Source organism: Candoia aspera, chromosome 1, assembly GCF_035149785.1.
Source record: "Candoia aspera isolate rCanAsp1 chromosome 1, rCanAsp1.hap2, whole genome shotgun sequence".
Taxonomy (NCBI): domain Eukaryota; kingdom Metazoa; phylum Chordata; class Lepidosauria; order Squamata; family Boidae; genus Candoia; species Candoia aspera.
The window spans coordinates 80,897,147-80,917,872 of record NC_086153.1 but is presented as its reverse complement, the minus strand read 5'-3'; the positions used below and the strand labels follow the sequence as shown (position 1 = coordinate 80,917,872).

The 20,726-nt window shown below is 39.9% G+C and overlaps 1 protein-coding gene across 1 annotated transcript in view; it reads left to right on the top strand.

The window, feature by feature from the left end:
• Positions 1–18,561, top strand: part of LOC134500511 (solute carrier family 22 member 2-like) — a 28,297-nt gene extending 9,736 nt beyond the window's left edge. Inside the window, exons 3-10 of the mRNA XM_063307847.1 lie at positions 622–776; positions 2,221–2,389; positions 4,150–4,264; positions 9,044–9,153; positions 11,173–11,387; positions 14,116–14,224; positions 16,799–16,911; positions 18,296–18,561. Of these exons, the coding sequence (XP_063163917.1) occupies positions 622–776; positions 2,221–2,389; positions 4,150–4,264; positions 9,044–9,153; positions 11,173–11,387; positions 14,116–14,224; positions 16,799–16,911; positions 18,296–18,420 (1,111 nt within the window). The 3' untranslated portion in view covers positions 18,421–18,561. The remainder of the gene's footprint in view (positions 1–621; positions 777–2,220; positions 2,390–4,149; positions 4,265–9,043; positions 9,154–11,172; positions 11,388–14,115; positions 14,225–16,798; positions 16,912–18,295) is intronic.
• Positions 18,562–20,726: the final 2,165 nt, after the last annotated feature.

Here is a 20,726-nt window from a genome sequence, read left to right as displayed (position 1 = left end):
TGGCACATGTTTATCATAGATTTATAATTATGAACTAGCTACATGATCATTGGATTCAAACTAGATGACAGCAAAGCAGACTACATATATGTAGCCAGGTCCCTCTCAATATAGTACCCCAAATTTAACAGCACAGCGTTGCTGGTAGTTGGGTGGCATATATTGTTCTAGTTGTTGTTGTTATTTTGTCATCAACTATTTTTATTCATGGTGTACAAGAAAATCTCAAAACGTAGTTCACTCTGCATACTACACTAATCCAACATGAGGCTGGGAAATTCAGCGTATTGTAGGAATCCAGTCTTTGTTTTAGCAGCTTGTATGAATTAGACCATCATTTTAAGCCATAATATGGTTAATTTATTTGGGCAGAGCATGTTATATGACCAGAGCAAATCTGAATCTGGATTTAAGGTTTAGATGTTGTGTGAACTGAGGCAGTAATGATGAACCTGGAAATAGCTAAATGTTTGTGTAATGATGTGTGCAAATGTGATAGAATGATAGGGCTGGAAGGCACCTTACTGGTCCATCTCCTACTCAGTGCAGTACCACTAGAGCAGCTTAAGTAGAACTTCAGCATATGACTTCCCTTGTATCTTTTTCTATCTCTTAATGCAGATTTGGACGGAAAACAAGCCTTTTAATTGCTGTCTTGATAACTGCAATCTCTGGAATACTTGTGGCCTTCTCACCAAACTACTTATGGTCTGTGATATTTCGTTTCATCCAAGGTCTGTTCAGCAAGGGCAGCTGGATGGCAGGTTACAGTTTGCGTAAGTTGGACACTTCCCCACTGATTGGTATTCTGCAAGAGGACAAAATCTAATGCATCAGTGGAACCCAACTGAGATTCAATCTTTGACACTTTTCCCCCTAAATTAGTACTAATCTATTTCAACTTTAATAAATGAAACCCATTCTTGAAACTCAAACCAAAGTTTTGAATACACTTAATAATTTCAGGAAAAAGATGTCTCTGAAGCTTTAAGAAATAATTTTACATTAGCAGCTTATAAACTGTTGCAGTCCTATTAATTTGTGCTACTTTTGCTGTAGTACATATTGACATATTAAAGTTAAAGGCTTCCTCCTTGTGACCAAGTTAGTGCTAGCCACCATGTCTTGACTCAGCAGGATACTCTACCAGCAAAGAAATTGCTCTCCTGCTGCAGTCACAATGCCAAAAGATGGTGCTGTCCATACTGAACGTATACAGGACGTACTGTATTTAGGGCAAGGATTGATAGATTCCCCCAGGTTTGTTTCCCTCCTTTCCCCTTCCACCAAACACTATCATCTGAGGGAGGAACATACACCAATCACCCTTCTTAATAAAGGATGGGGAGGGGGATGAAAAGAGATAAAGTTTGACAACACTTGCTCTGTTTTCTGCAAGTGTTTTGCATGAGCGTGTCCAAAAAATGCTAATCCAGGGTTCAAAAAGAGCTGAACACAGATGTAGCACTATTCCAGAAGTGCACAAAACCCATATACAAAGGAGCCCAACTACCAGTTGATATCTGGGAGAGCACTAAACCTGGGTTCAAAAGCAATAGATTGACAGACATGGGGAAGGTTGTGCAATGAAGTGAAACAGGGAGAGCTGGGTTATATTTATACTGCAATTAGCTGCAGATGAACAAAGGCTCAAAGAAAATACAAGTACCTTTGATGCATCGCCTATTGCAACTGTGTGGATTTAACCTAATGAACTGAATTGGTTCATTTGTATTTTTGACATGCTTTTTAGGCTGCTTTCTTAGCTTTTCTGCCAAGATCTCTGGATGATTTCCTAGACTCAGTTCATCTAAATGTTGCATATGATTGAATCCAGAGGCACTTCATGAACCAAAGACCACGCAATAAGACAGTAGCTCCAGCACTATTTTCTGAGACATCCCTTATAAAGAGTGTGATCCCATTACAATGCTATGCCTCCTAAGTCTGACCCAGAGAAACAGTCCAGGAGGATGTCATGATTAATGTTATTGAAAGCCACTGACAAGTCAAAGAGATTGTAGGTCTTGGAACAGTATACTGTATGTCATTTCTATCCACTTTCAGAATTAACCTCCCATATTAGAGTTTTTCATTGCTTGAAACAAGTATGAACACCACTGTTTCTTTTGCTTGCCAGCATTCTTCCTAATCCAAGCCTATGAATAAGCTATTTCTCAATTAAGAATTAATATGAAAAGTCCTCATTTTATTTTCCAGTTACAGAAATTGTTGGCCCAAGCTACAGAAGGATTGTGGCCATTCTCTATCAACTAGCATATAGTGGTGGCCTCCTCGCCCTCAATGCTTTGGCTTATGCAATTCCCAGCTGGAGATGGCTTCAACTTGCTGTTACTCTTCCAATGTTCTTTCTCTTACTCTATTACTGGTAAGAACTTCTTGCTCAGAGTCAGTCTTTTGCCTGTAACATCTAAGGAACAGATTCTCTTATGGAACAAGGAAAGGCTGGGTCTAGTGCAGTTAGGGTAGGGGTAGAGAATCTCCAGATGACATTAGATTCCAACATCCAGCAGCCCTGTCCACCATGGCAATAGTGAGGAATTGTGGGAGCTGTAATTTAACAACATCAGGAGGCCCATAACTTGCCCTTTTCTAATCAGTGAGTAAGCTTGATTCTCATAGCCCATCCTCTTCCCTTCTGCATATAAGTGAATAGTTTCCATTTAGTGGCTGTTTTTCCACAACCGTCTATCCTAAATCATAGTTGGTTCATTTGTGGCCCATTCATTATGCAAACCCAGCTAGTGTGAATTATACTTTCGCTGTGGGTTAAACCGCTGAGCTGCTGAGCTTGCTGATCAGAAGGTCGGCAGTTCAAATCCGCGTGACGGGGTGAGCTCCCGTTGCTAGTCCCAGCTCCTGCCAACCTAGCAGTTCGAAAACATGCAAATGTGAGTAGATTAATAGGTACCGCTTCGGTGGGCAGGTAACGGCGTTCCATTTAGTCATGCCGGCCACATGACCACAGAGGAAGTGTCTATGGACAAACGCCGGCTCTTCGGCTTTGAAATGGAGATGAGCACCGCCCCCTAGAGTCGGACACGACTGGACTTAATGTCAAGGGAAACCTTTACCTTTTTATATTATATACACTCAAGCAATTATTTTAATCCAGATAATTGTTGATTAAGTATGTTGTATGAATACAATCAATGGGCTGCACTTTGGGAGTTACTCTTTCTGGGCTTCATTCTTCCCATCAAGGGGCACATTCCTTTCTAGTCAGTGTTTTGTATCAGACAGTGGGAATACATAAGTGGATTCAACATTTTGTTTTTTGAAGTTAGTGAGCAAAGAGATGCCCAGCAAGCAAGTTTTCTTACTTGTATAAGGCTTGTTGCTCTTCTAGAATTCAGTGAACATATATCCTCCCTGGTGTGTGTGTGTGTGTGTGTGTGTGTGTGTGTGTGTGTACACAACACTGCCACCAAATATTCCAAGGACTAGAGTGACCAAGGAGAGGTTTAGAGTTGGGTTTATTATAAGATTGCCTTAAAGGATGACAGTCTGGTGTCAATAACCTTCCCTGCAAAGCTTATTTTTATTGCTGTGACCTGACAGAGCCTGGCAATAGGTGCTGTCACCAAAGGGGCCACTCCAACTCCATAGGATGCTCAGCCTCTGTCTTCAAAAAAGCCACCTTTGAGCAAAGGAGTGGAGGCCAAGAGGGGCATCCATGGGGCAGGTAAAAAGCGTCAAGATCAAAACCATGATCATGTGGTCATGGCCATCTATTTCTCAAGGGGTAAACAGAAACCAAGACCCCTTATCATGCTACAATAATACAGTAATGTATGTGCTACATCCAGCAGTTGTTTTATGAATGGCCAGGAACAATAGGCAATCTGCACTGCTTGCTTCTCCTACATTTCCATTTCCTTCTTAATTCTGTTATTGCGATCTAACCTGCCCCTATAACCATAGATATGGATATATTCCTTTTATGGAATAATGCTGTTTGCATTACACAGCAGTTTACACCAGAATAAATTGGTTATGCCTTTAAAGTGCAACAAGACTCTGTTAATTAATTCATGCAGAAGAAGGTAGATGTCTGGGGGCAGGGGGCGGTCTGTTTTTCGCCATGAGCATTTTTGGAGCAGACCGATGATTCCAGTTCTTTTTTAGGTGCCTCCCTGAATCACCGAGATGGCTGATCACTCAAGGACAGAAAGCCCGAGCTATGAAACTTGTGGATAAAATTGCTAAAAAAAATGGGAAACTCTTACCTGCCATTTTTGAGGTGAGTCTTAAGTACCACATGTGCCTATTTATCATTCCTCAGCAGGCTGTTGTCATATGGATGGTGCAACTGTCTGTCCACTAACCTGCTGCTGGTATTTTTCCACCTCTGCCTCATCAGATACATTTGAATCTTTCAGTGGTGGGTTTGAGCAAAGAAATGGATGGTAGGCGTTCTGTACTACACATTTGCACTATGCCTCTCTCCATCCTTCCGCAGCTGCCCATATCTCCTGATATGAAAAGGTCCCAGGACAGAACTTGCCACATGATTTCTTGCCCTGGCTTTAACTGAAAGATAGAAAGCTGAGCAGAATGCAGGATGCCAGAAAGATGCATATACCATGAATGATAGGACATTTCATAGGCATACTGTATATTACCTCCTCCTAACCATGGTAAGCAGAAATAATCCAGTGGAGGGATAATGTCAGTGAAGTGAGAGGGTGGAGATAATAATTACTATGTTTGTAACTGCTGTAAAGAAGATCAGACATCGCCTCTTTAGGTATCTTTTTTCTTTCTTTTTTGTTCTCTTCTGCTTTTTCTTTTACTCTTTTATATTTTCTTTCTTTTCCTACTTTTTCTTTTATGTTTCGGTAGTTTTTTAAAGCTACATAAAATCTTCTTACAATAAAAATTACTTGCCGAGAGAGGGAGAGTCAGTGAATTGTTCATTTCCATTCTGTTCCATTCTTTAGGGATTCCCCACTGTCGCCACCACAATCAAATTGTATGAGAATAGTTAGAAGCAACAGAAACTAATTTTTAGATGTCACATATCTATTGTAATTTAAGAAGAATGACTTTTAGTAGTGTTTTTCGGTGTGACATACTCGCACAGGAATTATTCGCAGAGTTGCTTGTGCATAGACAGGAAGGAGGGTCAGAGCTGATTTATAGATTATAGCTGGTTTATAGATCAAAAATATATGTGATTAAAAGTTAGTTCAGATCCACACATAGTGCTGCTAGTGACTAAAATATAAAATCTTATTATAGAACATGAATAGGCCATCTAGCTATTTTGTCTGTAGAGTGTGAATTTCCCAGATAATGTTTGTGTTTGGAGCTAAAAAAGCCAGGAAGTAAGGTTTAATACAAGTGGGCTTGTTTATAAAATGCTTACAGATGCATTGGATCAATAAATTATCTACTGAGAAATAATATATTCATTAGCATCAACCAAAGGGTTATGAAATCATTATCAGGAAATCTTCTTCAGGTCAAATGTTATATTAAACAAAAATTTTAAAGGGAGCTTTTTCTGTGATAGAGTGGAAGAACCCCAGTGTGGGCCATGGCATAATTTCAGAAACCTAGAAAATGTAGAATTAAAATAGGATGTCTTGCTTAGCAACCCACAGTGACTTCCTTAACGATGGAAGTGGAAGTGACACCATAAGTCCAGCACGGTCATGTGATGTTTCACTTAACAACTGCATTGCTTAGCAACAGAGTTGCTGGTCCCAATTGTGGTCATTAAGCAAGGACATATACCTATAGTTACAACTAATGTAATAAAAGATTACAAGAAATGATTAAGATTAAAAGAGACCAAGAAAATGCAGAGCAATTTTGATGGAAATTAAAATTGGTTTGGGAGTGAGTGAAGAGGACTAAACAAGGAACTTCTGGCAGAATAAACTGAATGTTTAGAAATGATTAGGGATGAAGTTGAAGTGAAGGCATATGAGTATATTCTAGAGATTTGTATGGGAATGATAGTGGTATGTTGAAGAATAGAATTGAAATGAATGCTATAAATAAATGTTAGTATCTAAGCAAAATATGTTGGAAAGGAAGTAATAAGTGCAGTGAGAATTTTGAGAAATGTTAAGGCTGCATGAGTAGATGGTATAACTGTGGAAATGCTAAAATATGGATATGGCTTCCATAAGGTGGTTGTGCTACTTGTTTAACATATATGTGGTGACAACTTCTGTCCCTGACAATTGGAGGAATGACATTATCTTTCCTTAATGCAAAGAGAAAGGCGGCAGGAGTGAATGCAAAAGCTACGGGGGAATGCGTCTATTAAGCATGCCAGGCAAGGTATTTAGCAGAATACTGATTGAAAGAGTATGAAAAGTGATAATGAGCCAACTTTGGGAATTGCACTGTGACTTCATGCCCAGCAGGAGATGTACAGACCAGATTTTTGCTCACTGAAAAGTATATGAATCTGAGAAGGAGAGTTTATTGCTTGATAGGTTATTTAAAGTATATAGTAAAGTAAACAGGCTTAAATTATGGAATGTTTTTGTGAATATGAACTTCATGGTTGGTTGCAGAATGTGGTAAGAGTGGCATATGATGGAAATAAGGCATGTGTACAACTAAATTGAATGCTTAGTGAATGGTTCAATATTCAGCAAGGAATAAGGCAAGGTTATTTAATGTGTCCTTGGTTATTTAATATATTTATGGATAATTGTATAAAGCAGTGTTTCTTAAACTTTTTTCTTTTAGGACCCCTTCCCACTTTTAAAAATTATGGAGGATCCCAAAAAAGCTTTTGTTTAGATGGGTTATATTTATCAACATTTATTGTACAGTATTTAAAAATAAAATTGACACATTTGCTGCTGGTACCACTTCTCATAATGGTTTGATGGGATTTTAATATTGTACTATTTTTCATTGGGAGACTTGAAATACTAGGTTAGAGATAAATCATCATGGAGCAAATCTATCTTCTTAGTTCCTGGGAGTCGAAAACAACTTGATGGCACATAATCAATCAATCAATCAATCAATCAATCAATCAATCAATCAATCAATGAATTATTTTTCTACATAGGCTGGCAAGTAATGTTGATTTTGCAGACCCCTGAAAGAGCTCCTTGGACCACTCTTTGAGAAACACTGGTATAAGGAATGCTTGTGATGACATTAGAGGTGTATTGGTTGGGGACATGTATGGATATGTATTTTTGTATGCAAACAATGCTGTGTTGTTAGCTAAAACCTCAGATGATCTACAGCACAGAATCATTATCTTGGATATGCAGCAAGGTAAATGGATCTGAAAATTAAAGTATCAGAAACTAAAGTGATTGTCTCTGATAGGGAAAATGAACTGAATGTTTGCAATGTGCACATTATTGACAAAAACTAGAGCAAGTAGATGAATTTATGTATCTTGTTAAAATGTTTACTAAAACTGGAAAAATGAATGGAGACACTTCAAGACATGCAAATGCTGGTAGAAAGTCATGTCGTCTGTTCTGGGGAATGAATGTTGAAAGATGCAAAAAAGCTGCATACAAGAGCTTGCTTCCATCCACTGTGTTATGCAGAAGTGAGAGTTTGGCAGAGCTCTTTCAGTGAGATGGGCAGTGATGAAATTTGAAATGTAAATAAATAAATAAATTTATTTGTAAATAAATGTATGTACATTTAAATAAATGTTAAATGTAAATAAATAAATAAATTTATTTGTAAATAAATGTATGTACATTTAAATAAATGTTAAATGTAAATAAATAAATAAATTTCTAAAGGCGCCCAACTTCTTGACCTCTCTGAGCAGCATACAAAATTAAAAGCAAAGGCATAGAACAACGTTAGGCAACAGAAAAGGGAGACAGTCATTTGATGGAACAGACATAAAAGTACGTTGGGTGAAAGATAAAAATAAGTTGACTATAGTGGGAATGAGCATCAACCTCTCTTATAGTTATCCAGAATGGAAATGGTTAATCCAAAGAACAAGTCTCTCAAAGCTCAGATTAGTAAATATTCATTAGAAACAGGGTGTGGTTACAACATAAGAATTCCAGCAAGTACTCTACTTTCCAATAGGAAAACTATATTTAGGCAATCTAAGCAGCAAGATTCTAGTTCATTTTCTCAGGCTTTTCTTTGGAGTAAAAGGGAGGAGGCTTTGTGTTTGCATCTACTGAGAGTCTTGGAAACAAGCTATAAGACTTTTTACCTATGTGAAAACAAGCTCTCATAATGGGATACTTAAGAAGTGTGCATGGTAAGAGAAAAAGCTATAGGGTCAAGGGTGATGTAAAAGTCATGAATATTTTATCTATCTATCTATCTATCTATCTATCCATCCATCCATCCATCCATCCATCCATCCATCCATCCATCCATCCATCCATCCATCCATCTATCTATCTATCTATCTATCTATCTATCTATCTATCTATCTATCTATCTATCTATCTATCTATCTATCTTGTCCCTGCCCATCTCCTCCCGTCGGGGGTCTCTGGGCAGTTTACAGTAAAATGTAGATTGAGTAGGAAAGTGAGTGAACAGTTTGAATGAAGTAGGGTTAGTCATACAGAAAAAATGAAAGAGGATTAAGTTGCAAAAAAAAAATGAAGACGATTCAGGTGCATCGGCAGAGGCTGTCATTGACATCAAAATGGTGGGTGTGGAAGCCCCACTCTTTTCACATGTGATCCATGTGATCCATGATAGAAAGGGGCTTTGATTGCCTGGTCACACCTGCAATTCTGATGTCATAGTTAGTCCCTGCAGACTGCCTGGGAAGAGTGAATGGATTGAGAGACAGGGGAAGTCCAAGAAAGATGTGGTTGAATGGAATGAATGTAGTCCTCAGTGAGAGAGAGAAGATGTTAGTCTTGGTGTTAATTAGCTTTAACTTTTTCTTTCACTGTTTTAGATTAACTTTTTCTTATCTCATGCTTTAAATTTCTTAGTCCATTTCTGTTTTCAGCATAATGTTTATCCTGAACGATGTGCATGTATTTATGCCCTTTGCCTTTTTATTTATTTTGCAATTGTTATCTAATAGAATATCAACCTTGAAGAACATGTAGAAGACACAAAGTTTAGCCCTTCACTGCTGGACCTTGTGAGGACACCTCAGATCAGGAAATACACATTAATTTTGATGTATAACTGGTAAGAGTCCATTTACTTTAAGCATTTCATTGAAGCCTTGCTTGCCTTAGCTATGCCAGCCATGCTGGCTCCATTGGTAAATACACAAGCCTGATGTGTTAAAATTTTATATGGAACTGAGGGTCAGGTAAACCCTTGGTTAGAGTTCATATTTTGCATGAAGCTCAGGCTCCCTTGCCCATTACAAATTGGGTCCACATTCCTATAATATTAAACCCTCCTCAGACAGTCCTTTTGTCATAGTGAGTGCTTCTGAATACATTGGAATTGTTTTGACTTGAACACATTCAGGCTTGAGATTGAGTATGGTCATGCTTTTTTTCTTTTCTTTTTGGGGCCTTCAAGTCAGTACTGACTCCTGTCCACAAACCCTCCTGGACAAGTCTCCGCAGTTTTCTTGGCAAGATTTCAGAAGTGGTTTGCTCTTGTCTCCTTCCTAGGGCTAAGAGAGAGTGACTGGCTCAAGGTCACCCAGCTGGCTTCATGCCTTAGGTGGGACTAGAACTCATGGTCTCCCAGTTTCTAGCCTGATGCCTTAATCAACCACTACACCAAATGGATGCCTTTTGTGCCTGCCGGCTGTAATGGTATGTGGGAATGACCTTGGGAGACAGAGAGAAGAAATGCAGCCAAGGGAATGGTCAGATAAAAGGCAACTGAGCTGGCAGCAGGAATGTGGGTGAGGCAAGCAGCTCAGAAGTGACCCTCCCTAGTTTCTTGAGCTGTAAAGGGACAGGGGGAGAAACGTACTTTCACACTTTCAGACTTTCAAGATTCTGTTAATGTAACCTTACAATAAAGTAAAAATAGCTCATCTGGCCATGCTTCCTGTCTTGTCTACCTTGCAAGGCTGACACTGGCCCATTCTACCCCTTGCTCTTCTCAACTTCGTTGCACTGAGCAAGCCCAAAGGGAGATTCATACTCACATTCATGCAGATGCAAGTACAGCTATCTCTGTAATCTGGGATCCTAATAAAGCAGGGTCCAGCAGGATCACATGGAGAGCTGTGCTCACATACTAGTGAATATAATTATTCTTTCCTTTCAGATCTACCTGCTGAGTGCATGGAGATTGAGGAGAGGGCAAACAGGATATAAGAATATTGGATTTCTGCAGACAACCCAATTCTCTACTCAGTTTCCAACTCTCATACAGTGTGTTCAGAGCTAGCATGGTGAAGATGTTGGCTTAGGACTGGGGAAACCCAACACTAGCCCAGATTAGATGGGCTTTAAAATGACGGCTTCAGCGTAAATGGTAGAATATCTGAGAAGATATTGCAGACCTCTCTAGTGTTTGTTCATTCATTTTTTTTCTCCCTAGACAAGTAAAGGAAAAGAGCTAAAGGGGAGAAGGGAGTAGTGCATTCCTCATCCATACAAATTGTGGAGGGCTTAAGGCTGTGGTGTTGCAGTATTTAATAGCAAAAGAATTGCCTGTTTTCCAACAAGCTCCTATTGTCTAATTACTTTTTTTAATCCATTGATGCTGCTAGTCGTCAGTTTATGGCAGGAAATTCCAGAAGGAGAGAAGAAACATGGATGCATGACAAGGAACATACAGTTTGGTCTAGTGGTTAAGGTGCTGGGCTAGAAACCAGGAGGCTGTGAGTTTTAGTCCCGCCTTAGGCATGAAAGCTGGCTGGGTGACCTTGGGCCAGTCCCTCTCTCTCAGCCCAGCTCACCTCACAGGGTTGTTGTTGTGGGGAAAGTAGGAGGAGGAAGGAGTATGAGGTATGTTCGCTGCCTTGAGTTATTTATAAAAATAATAAATAAATAAATATACACATGGAGAACTGAACTCTTAAATAGCTTCCTGTGTTACTCTTTTTAGAAGTCTAACCGCCAGAAGACCAAAAAATAGGCTTCTACTAACAAAACTTGATCACACATCAGCTTGCTTATATTAGTAATATAATCTGGGACTGACATGTCAGATTTGGAGTGTTGATTCCTTGAAGAATTGTTAGCCAATAAATCTAGCCATAATTAAGTGTAGTTCCTCCTCTTTTCTTAGGTTCACAAGTGCCATAATGTACCAAGGGCTTATTATGCACATAGGAGTCGCTGGTGGAAATGTTTACCTGGATTTTTTGTATGCCACCCTTGTTGAATTCCCAGCTGCCTTCATCCTCATCGTCACCATAGAGCGTGTGGGCCGTCGTTATCCCTGGGCAGCATCTAATCTGGTGGCCGGAATCGCTTGCCTTGTTACAGCTTTCAGCCCAGATGGCAAGTGGATAATATCTGCCAATCTTTTTTAATTGCCCTGACCAAGTGCAGTCAGGAGGAAATGCTGCAAGAATCTACTTTAGCAGAATGATGGTCACAAACAGCCTTTCTGCATGGATATAAAGAGGAACCACCCAAGAGGTTTGAGGGTCATGGCACATTTGCTTCATAATAGACAGAACTATGCACAATATGGATGGAGATGATGATGATGATGATGATAGAAGTTTGAGGGATTCAGGTTTTCTGAACTCTGATAGGAACTGACCTGATCCACACCACCAAAGCTAATGTGGTGATCAGAATGAAGATACTTGGTGGATTTCACACTTACTTTCAGTGCAAAATAGTATCAGGTGGTTTTTTTAAATGTATTTTGAACAGACACATCCACACATACTGTTAGAGAATCCATTTAAGTATGCACTTAAGTACAATGTTGTGTTAATTATTTAAGTAGTTGAATTCAGAGGTGGATAGTTTCTTTGAACATGTGCAAAAGAACATGATTAGAAATGGGCCATTTCCTCCATCCCTACTGTATTGATTGCTGATGTGTTATCAATATAGCTCTTTGGGTAGTCACTTTTTCCCACAGTGGCTTGTCCTGAGTTCTGGAAACCGCTTTGATGGGAAATTTCCTGTTACCTCAAGAGTGTCTTTTCTAATTTCTGCCAAATCCCCTTCCACCCAACTTGCTGCGGGGGAATCTAAGGGGCATCACCTCTCCAAGACTCAGGACACTTCTAGTTATGAACAGGTAGCAGACCTGTACTTCCCTTGTTTTCAGAACCAAAGGTTGAGAACAGCTCTGTTTTACTAATTGCATTAAACCAGTGTTTCCCACCCTTGGCCATTTCCAGGTATGTAGACTTCAACCCCCAGAGTTCCACAGTCAGCAGGGTCATTGATGGGAATTCTAGGAGTTGAAGTCCACAGACCTGGAAGTTGCCAAGGTGGGAAACACTGTATTAAACAATGATCTCTTTTCTTCCTTGCTCTCAGGTAATCTTTGTGCCTCACTTTGAAACTTCCTTTTTTATTTCTTCAGGTTGCTTTGCTAAAATAGCCAGTTGTTTTTCCCCCTAGCTATTACTTGCAGACTTGGTCTCTCTCTCTGAGCCAAACCTGGCTTGCAGCAAGCAGCATCCAGAGAACTGCATGCATTTGATTTTGCATCCATGACCAAACACTTTTAATATAAGTTTTGTTTCTTCCCCTCAGCTCTTAGAGGGTGACACTGATTTCCTTACAGGCTCCCCTTTGTCTCCCAAGAAGCTGCTTATTTCATCTTATGATTTAATTACCTTATTTCCCCTCATTTCACTTTGCATGCGGTTTCCTACTTATAAGTCATGGGCCCCCAGATTCTAGCACCCAGATTCTAGATTCAAGTTTTTTCATTGCTTCTCATGGCTAATTCCTACTACTTTGCACCAGCTTCACTGAGCTGCCCAACTTCACAGCAACCCCCTGGGTTACACAGAGGTGGATGCTGGATGCTTACTTAATGCTTCAGTTGAGCTAATATGCTCCTGATTACTGGCTTTCTGAATGAGATAATCATCCGGGTTTGGAGGGAAGCAGAATAGCAGCTAAAAGCATGTTACAGATGTAGCACCTTGGAGAGCAAGAAGCATGTCAGATGGATTTGTTGCTGGCTGAAGGAGTGCATCCAGTGCCCTGCTTCTACTGTGTTGGTAGATGAAGCCAATATTATAAAGAAATCAAAATTGTCTGTTGTACTCTAATACAATCAAAATATTATACCATCCAATCAAAGCATTAATTTTGCCTTAGAGTTTTACATTACTCAGAAAAGGGGCTTTCTTTGCCACTAGTTTTCTGGAGAATTATACAGGTAGTCCTCGTTTAGCAACTGCCTTGCACAGTGACTGCCTGCAGTTATGATGGTGATGAAAAAACAACTTTGCCACCAATGTCCACATTACTTTGCAGCGTCTCTCTCTCTCAGTCACGTTTGCCATTACAGTCAGTCAGTACGTGTTGTCCTGTGCCTGACCCATTTTTCTCCTCCCCCCTCGCAGAGCAGAGAGATTGCCTAAACAATCTCTTCTCTCTGCAGCACAGTGCATCTCTGAGAAATGGTAACTGCAAGTTAACAAGCTCAGCCCTGTGACCTTAACTAGTCGATTAGAACCCTCAGGCTTGCACTGCTGCCTGACCCTGACAGGAGCCTAATCAGTTTCTCACTGAAGGCTTTTGTTTGCCTCCCAAGCAGCTCACCACCAGCACATTCCTTTCCATATGTACTCCCTATTGTGTGTTGAGCGCCTGCTTACTCTCTTGTAACCCGTTCCTCTCCAATGAAGGTAAATACAAACATCGATTCTCGTCTTGCTAATTACCCTGGTGGGGGGTGAGCATTCCAAAGGGCAGGGGAGTGGGGAAAAAGAGCTGTAAGATTTGCCTTTTTACCCAGCTTCCTCGTGAGTTGAGTTCTCGGAATCTTCCCCACTGTTTGGGTTCACCCGGCTGTTTGGAGTTGCATCCTTCTGACACTGTAAAGCAAAGGAAAGCTGAAGTAAAATCATAAGCACAGTTGCGGTCATGTGATTTTCACTTAGTGTCTGCTTTGCTTAACGACTCAGTCTCCAGTCCCAACTGTGGTTGCTAAATGAGGACTAATTCATCATGTCACCAATATTAATCATCTTCCTCCAATAAATTATTTTGATTAAACTATGTACTCATATTTCCTTTCCAGATATGCACGGATTAAAGATTATTGCAGGTTGCTTTGGCAGATTGGGAATCACTATGGCTTTTGAAATGGTCTGCTTTGTCAATGCTGAATTGTATCCAACATTTCTCAGGTAGGTGTTGCTACAAGGAACATGTTTTTTCCAAATGGCTTAATCTAGAAACTCTGTATCTTTGATTACTGTTATCACAGATTTTGTGGCGCTATCTCTCTGGAGAGAGGGGTAACAATGTTAATTCAGAGAGAAAGCACCTCATTTTTCCTTTCTCCCACATTCAGTTCCTTTAAATTTAAACCTCTTTACTCTTGAAGAAAGAAAAAAAATGAAAACATTGCTAAGGTCTTAATTTTTAAAAATGAAAAGAATTTCTCATGCATTTCCTTGGTGGACTTCTCATTATTCAGAGAATCAGGTGGTCTTAAGGCCAGAAGGCTGCAAATCTCCCCCAAACTTTTTGCTGGACATCTGAATTCAGTGGGAGACCTTGTTAGAGGAAGTTCTCCTGAACATAAGACAGCTTCAGGAATGTAGCAAAACATTCCCTAAAAAGAATAAAATATGTTTATGAAGTGGTTGTCTTGTTTGAAGAGTTTGGGTTTAGTCTATCCATCAATGAATGCTAACAGTTTTTTCATCATATTTGGAAAAAAAGAGTACATTTATTAAGAAATATGTGAGGGTAGGAAAGCTTCACCCTATGTAAACTACTTCTTGAAGAGAGAGGGGAAGAAGAAGAGAGAAAAACAGGAAGTTCCTTTTTGTGTCTTAAATACAGAGAAATTGTTTAATTAACAATAGGCCAGATGAGAAACAGACTTAGGGTTAAGGCATGAAGACCCTTTGCCTTATCTTCCCCTTGTTATTGGCCCTAGAGGTCAAAACAGATCCTAGGTGCAGAGAAATAATGCAGTTGCCCACATCTTAAATCTGAGAACAGACCAGGAGCACATTGGGAATTCTGAGAATGTGTCTTGAACACTTTCATATAATGGCTTCCTTTGTGAATGAGGTCAGTCACAATAAAATATTTATCAGAAAACAAGTTGATGGGATTGTTCCCTCTCTTGCTTCCCCAGCATATTCGCTTTCCCAATGGTTTTTGAACTGTTGGACCCAATTACCCCTTGAATAATGTCATTAACCCCCACCACCACAAAAATCAGACTGTGTTGCTTCACACAAGCGTCTCAGCAGCAGCAGTCCCAAACTGGATCCTTGACTCAAAAAGAAGCAATTACAAATTGCTACATCAAGGCCACAACTAGGGTCTGTGTCACCCGGGACAAACATGGATTCCACGCCCATATTGGCGCCCTGCCAGTGCTCATTTTGGTGCCACCCCGGCACGGCACCTGGAGCACATGCCCCGCTTGCCCCCTCAATTTGCAGCCCTGTGCTCCATTAGCTCCAGAATATGCCCAAATTACCCCCATTTAAGAACTACTGCTCTATTACCTAAGCTTACCTTGTCTTTTCTTCTAAAGGTAGGGCTTAATCCTGCTCTGTTTTTGCATGATTCTTTTACTTTGTAATAAAAGAGGCTCTTTTTTCTGCCTACTTCACAGAGAGTAAAAAATAATGCAAAAAAAAATCCAGGGGGAGAAGAATGGGAAAGGAAGGTCACGTTACCTTTTTGAGGCAGCCAGTTGGGTTTTTCTTTTCTCCTTTTAAAAAACTCAAATTTGCTCAGGTGTGTAATGGGAAGAAGGAATAACCTTGAGAAACACAAGGAAGAGCGGCTACCAAGAAATGGTCAGATAAAAGAAATCTGAGTCTGGGGCAAAAATGTAATCTGAGTAAACATCTCAGACAGGACCCTCCCTAGTTCTCATGAAGATAAAAGGAGGGAGTGGGGAAGCTGATTCAGACTCTGAAGATTCTGTTACTGCAATCTTATAATAAAAGTAGTATTAGCATTCATGGCTTTGGTTCCTTAGTCTGGTCTACCTTGAAAGGCTGAGATCAATCTTGCAAGTCTGAATGTACTTCACTCCTCCCTTTATATTTCTCAGATTACAGTTCTGCCCCAGACTCTGATTTCTTTTATCTAACTGTGCTCCTGGTAGTGGCTCTTCCTCAAGGTTATTCCTTCTGCCCATTACAGATGCAGCCGCAACTCAGATTCTTCCAGTATTTTTTTGCAAAAAAAATGTTCAACAGACCTTTGTGTGGACTAGTGATGATTCTCTGCAGGAAAATACTGGATGAAAATCAACTCCTGTAAAGCGGTTTGTTGAGAGGTGGTATTTTTAAAGCACTTGAAAGAAGGTAAGGCAACCTTCTGTCAGGTGTTATTTTTGAAGCACCTGAAAGAAGGTAAGAATTTCCTCCTTGTGAATTCTGGAAGGAATTTGCATCTGTCCAACTTGCAGTCATTCCTCTTTAATCTGTCTGTCCCCTCCCCTGTCCCTTTTATGAAGGAAGTACATTAAAGGGGAATCTGAAGGGCTCAGTAAGTGTCTTTCCAGACAAACAACTGGGCTGCAACCACACACCAAACCCATAGGCTTATCTGGGGCTCAGAGGTATTCCAGGGACTAAAAATGATACTGAAGTTTGGCACTTTGCTTTCTAGTAAGACAATTTCTCGTTTATTCATTTCTTTTATTAAGCTCTGTATATATATTGTATGGAAGTGTTTCAATCTGATCTTTCTTCCTTCCTTCCTTCCTTCCTTCCTTTCAGAAACCTTGGCTTGATGGCATGTTCTTCCTTGTGCGACTTTGGGGGAATCATATCCCCATTTATCGTCTATAGGTTGGCAGAAATCTGGAGTGAGCTACCTCTTCTAGTCTTCAGTAAGTAATATTCTATCTGTGGCAGCTGCAGCTCATTAATGCTCAATCATGCACTTTTATACTCATCCAAGGATTCAATCCCACTGAACTTAATTGGACTTAGGTCTGTGTAGATCTGTATCCTAGAATAAATTGACAGAACATGCAGGCAAGATGTGCTGCTTGTGACTGGAGACTGGAATGCCAAAGTTGGAAACATGAAAGGGGAAAATGTAGTTGGATTGCATGCTTAGAAAACCAAAATGAAGCAGAAGACTGACTTATCAATTTCTGTCATGCCAATGATTTCTTCATAGCTAATACTGTCTTCAAACAATCAGAATGACACCTCTATGCATGGACATAACCAGACCAAATCAAACTGACTATATTATAACTAAAAGGAAATGGAAGAGCTCAATTATATCATCAAAGACATGACCAGGTGCTGACTTTGGAGCAGATCACAGACTGCTCCTGTGCAAATTCCCAGTTAAGCTAACAAGAAGAAGAAAGCCAGTCAGTTTCCACAGATTTTTGAAACAATTATTTTCCCATCCTATCAGATCCTTTAAAAACATCTAAGCAAGGCACAACTACTGGAGATGTAGGGTGTTTTAATGGATATTTAATATTGTTCACTACATTTCTATTAGAGTCAAATCCATATCCATTCTTGGCAGGAATGCATCAGTAATTCACCTTTGCTGTCTTTGCAAAGATTATTTCAACTTCCCATTCTGGCCCACATCTCTGGGTTTTCTTGATGCTCTCCTATCCAAGCGCTAATCAATTCTGATCTTGCTATGACTTTTTGAGATCAGTAAAGATTGGCAAACCGCTACCACCTATTTAGGCAATTTACAAAACTTTTAATAATTACAATCTATGAACATTTAAACTGAAAATAGCAGTGAAAATACATAACATGTAAAACAGGATTTCTTAACCTGTTCAAGGACCCCTTGGAAGTCTGTGGATAGATTTCAGGGGTTGGTGAAAGTGGATGGGGGGGAAAAAATCACACCTTTATTTTCACTAAGCCCTACTTGAAATTTAGCTTGTCTTGGTATTGATTTAATGGGTTAATAAAGAACAGATTTTACTATATTACATATTTGCTATTTTTGATGTTATTTGAGCATAATACAATTTATTTATTTATCATTTATTAACAATGTATTTTAGTTTATATATGTAAACACATTTTCTGAGATGGAGTTTGTAGGTTTCACCAGACTTTCAAAGGAGTCCATGGCATGAAAAGAACCCCGATATAAACATGGATCATTTTGATGCAACAAAAGTAAAACAACAGAAATAAAATGACTGTGTGTCCATCTTGACAATACAGTATGTCATAGCTTGGTTTCTGATGTAGTTTTTTTGTATGTTTTATTGGCAGCTGTCGTAGGATTGATAGCTGCTGGATCAGTGTTGCTTTTGCCAGAGACCAAGGGGAGTTCTTTGCCTGAGACCATTGATGACATAGAAAACTTCCACCATGCTGGATTAAACAGTCAATCTTGAAGCAAATTCAACTTTTAATAATTTTGAAATATGTATGTTCAGCTGTGGCCCATAAAAAGTCCAGATCTAATCACTAGCTAATAAAAATATTAAATTGTAAAGTCTTTCATTGAGACAGGTACTTTACACAAACACACACACACACACCTCATTTGTTCCATGTGTACCTGTGTTAAACTGATAAATATGGTCAATACAACATAGCATGTGAACGGTGAAAATAAGCAGAGGGCAGTGAAAATAATACTTCTTACTTGATGTTGAAAGATTGTAATATGACTGGAAGTTCTAGGTCTGTTAAAATACTATCCCTTCTTTTTATTTTAGGGTCTTAGATTTAACTTTTGCCACTTCGTTTTACTTTTCTATGTATGTACGTATAAATCTTTTTAGGGTTCTCTTTAGTGCCCAGAACCAATATAAACATTCTTTTGCAAGTAAAATAAATCAATACCTAAATAAATTGAAATGTCTGTATCACCCTGTTGGTTATAGCAGAGTTGAGAAATAGGGAAAGGGGGTAAAATTGGTCCAAACTGGCAAGAGTTTACGAGGAGAAGTAAGGGAGTTAATATAGGTGCTTCGGTTCTGGTTGCACCGGCCTACAACTGGTAGGAGTCAGAAGCAGAGGAAAGATAACCCTTGGAGATGCTACATAGAGATTAAGGGAAGCAATAAAAGGCTTCTCATTAGAGAGCTTGGAGTCAGGAAATCAACAGTTGTGGCGTCTAGAAGGAAGTGGGGGTTTGTCCTAAAGAGTGGAGAGAAAGAAACAAAATTCAGAAGAGATAGGGAAAGCATAAATTGCTGCAGGTGCACAAATAGACACAGATTCACAAAAACACATAAATGGTGGAAAAAGAAATATAGAATTAGGGAAAAAGGAGAAAAGGAGAAAAGGAAACATAAATAGCTATAGGGAATAGGAGCAAAGTTTTCAGTTAAGGGAGGAAAAAAGACTATGCCTGAGCAGATCGGAGTTAAAGGAGAGGGGGGGCAAGACTTTTCTCCCTGTAATTTTTTGTCTAGCAGGGATTCCACCACTCATGCCACCAAGAAGGGGAGACGTGCAAAGATTCGGGAGTAAAGTAACAGCCTGGCCAGTGCAGGCAGACGGAGACAGCTGACTGTTTCGTAGTGAGGGAACTGCTCGGTAGATCAGCTGTGGGCGGAGAGAAGCTTGTAGGTCCAAGAAGAGGAAAAGCAGTCTGGATTCAGATAGGCCAGGCGGGAAGAGATCTGGGCCAGAAGGAGGGATTAAGCAGCCCAGAAGAGAGGGGGAGAACTGCAGAGATAACTCCTGCTTTGGGCACTTTACAAGGGAGGAGGGAGCGTTAGATTGCTTAAATATGCACCCTGCCTTGAACAAGTGCTGCATGTTGAAGGAAACTGCTCAGTGTATGTACTGTGCGTATGTAGGAACTGCTAGCTCTGAAGAAGCTCCTCTGCGGGACATGTGGAAAATCACCCCATTGAGTTCAATAGATTATTATTTAAAATCAGTCCTGTACCTGTATGGTATTGTCTGTATATCTGTCCTAACAACCAGGAAACACGCTGAGACAAGGAACTGGTCTCTAATGTTTATTGCTAGTACTTAACAGGAATCCTAACAAACTGAAGAAGTGTGGGAAAACCCCGACATATAACCCCCAAGGGTTAAGGCGGTCCCGATCTGTGTCTCTTTGAATGGCTGAACAATTCATCAGTGCTACGCATGCGCTTGACAGTCTGGAGGGGAGCCCCCTGCTCGCCATCCTTACTCATGACACTCTCTGTATATAGGTATGATTATTACTTTTCTAATGCCAATAGTAAAGTTTTGTCTGTTCAAGGGGTTGGATAGTTTTTTCCGTATTGGATGGTCTAGGAGGGAGGGGGGAAATCTCCCCTTCAAATCTCCTTGCTGGTAGAAGATTCAGCAGCAGGTTTTGATTAAGGGGAACTGCATTGGAGCTAGTAGGATCCCTGCTGTTAGGTTGCATGGGGAATCAACTCCGTGGATTCAAGACCCACTATAGTGTTAAAACAGGAACTAGACCCACTTCATGAGCTCAGAAATCTGGTTTTAATAGTCTTTTATTTATCCGCTCAGTACATTTGAGTTCTGGAATGCATACTCACTTCCCCCACTTTCACAGGATCATTCATCTCCTATTTGGTCCCTTCTGGTGATCTGGCAAATTTTATGAACTTCAGATGGTGATCTTCACTTTTAATATGAGGTGACCAAGGGATTTCTGCTTTTTTTTTTTAACATTCATTCTCTGCACCTGCAGTTGTCTGCTTCCAAGCTTAAAATAGGA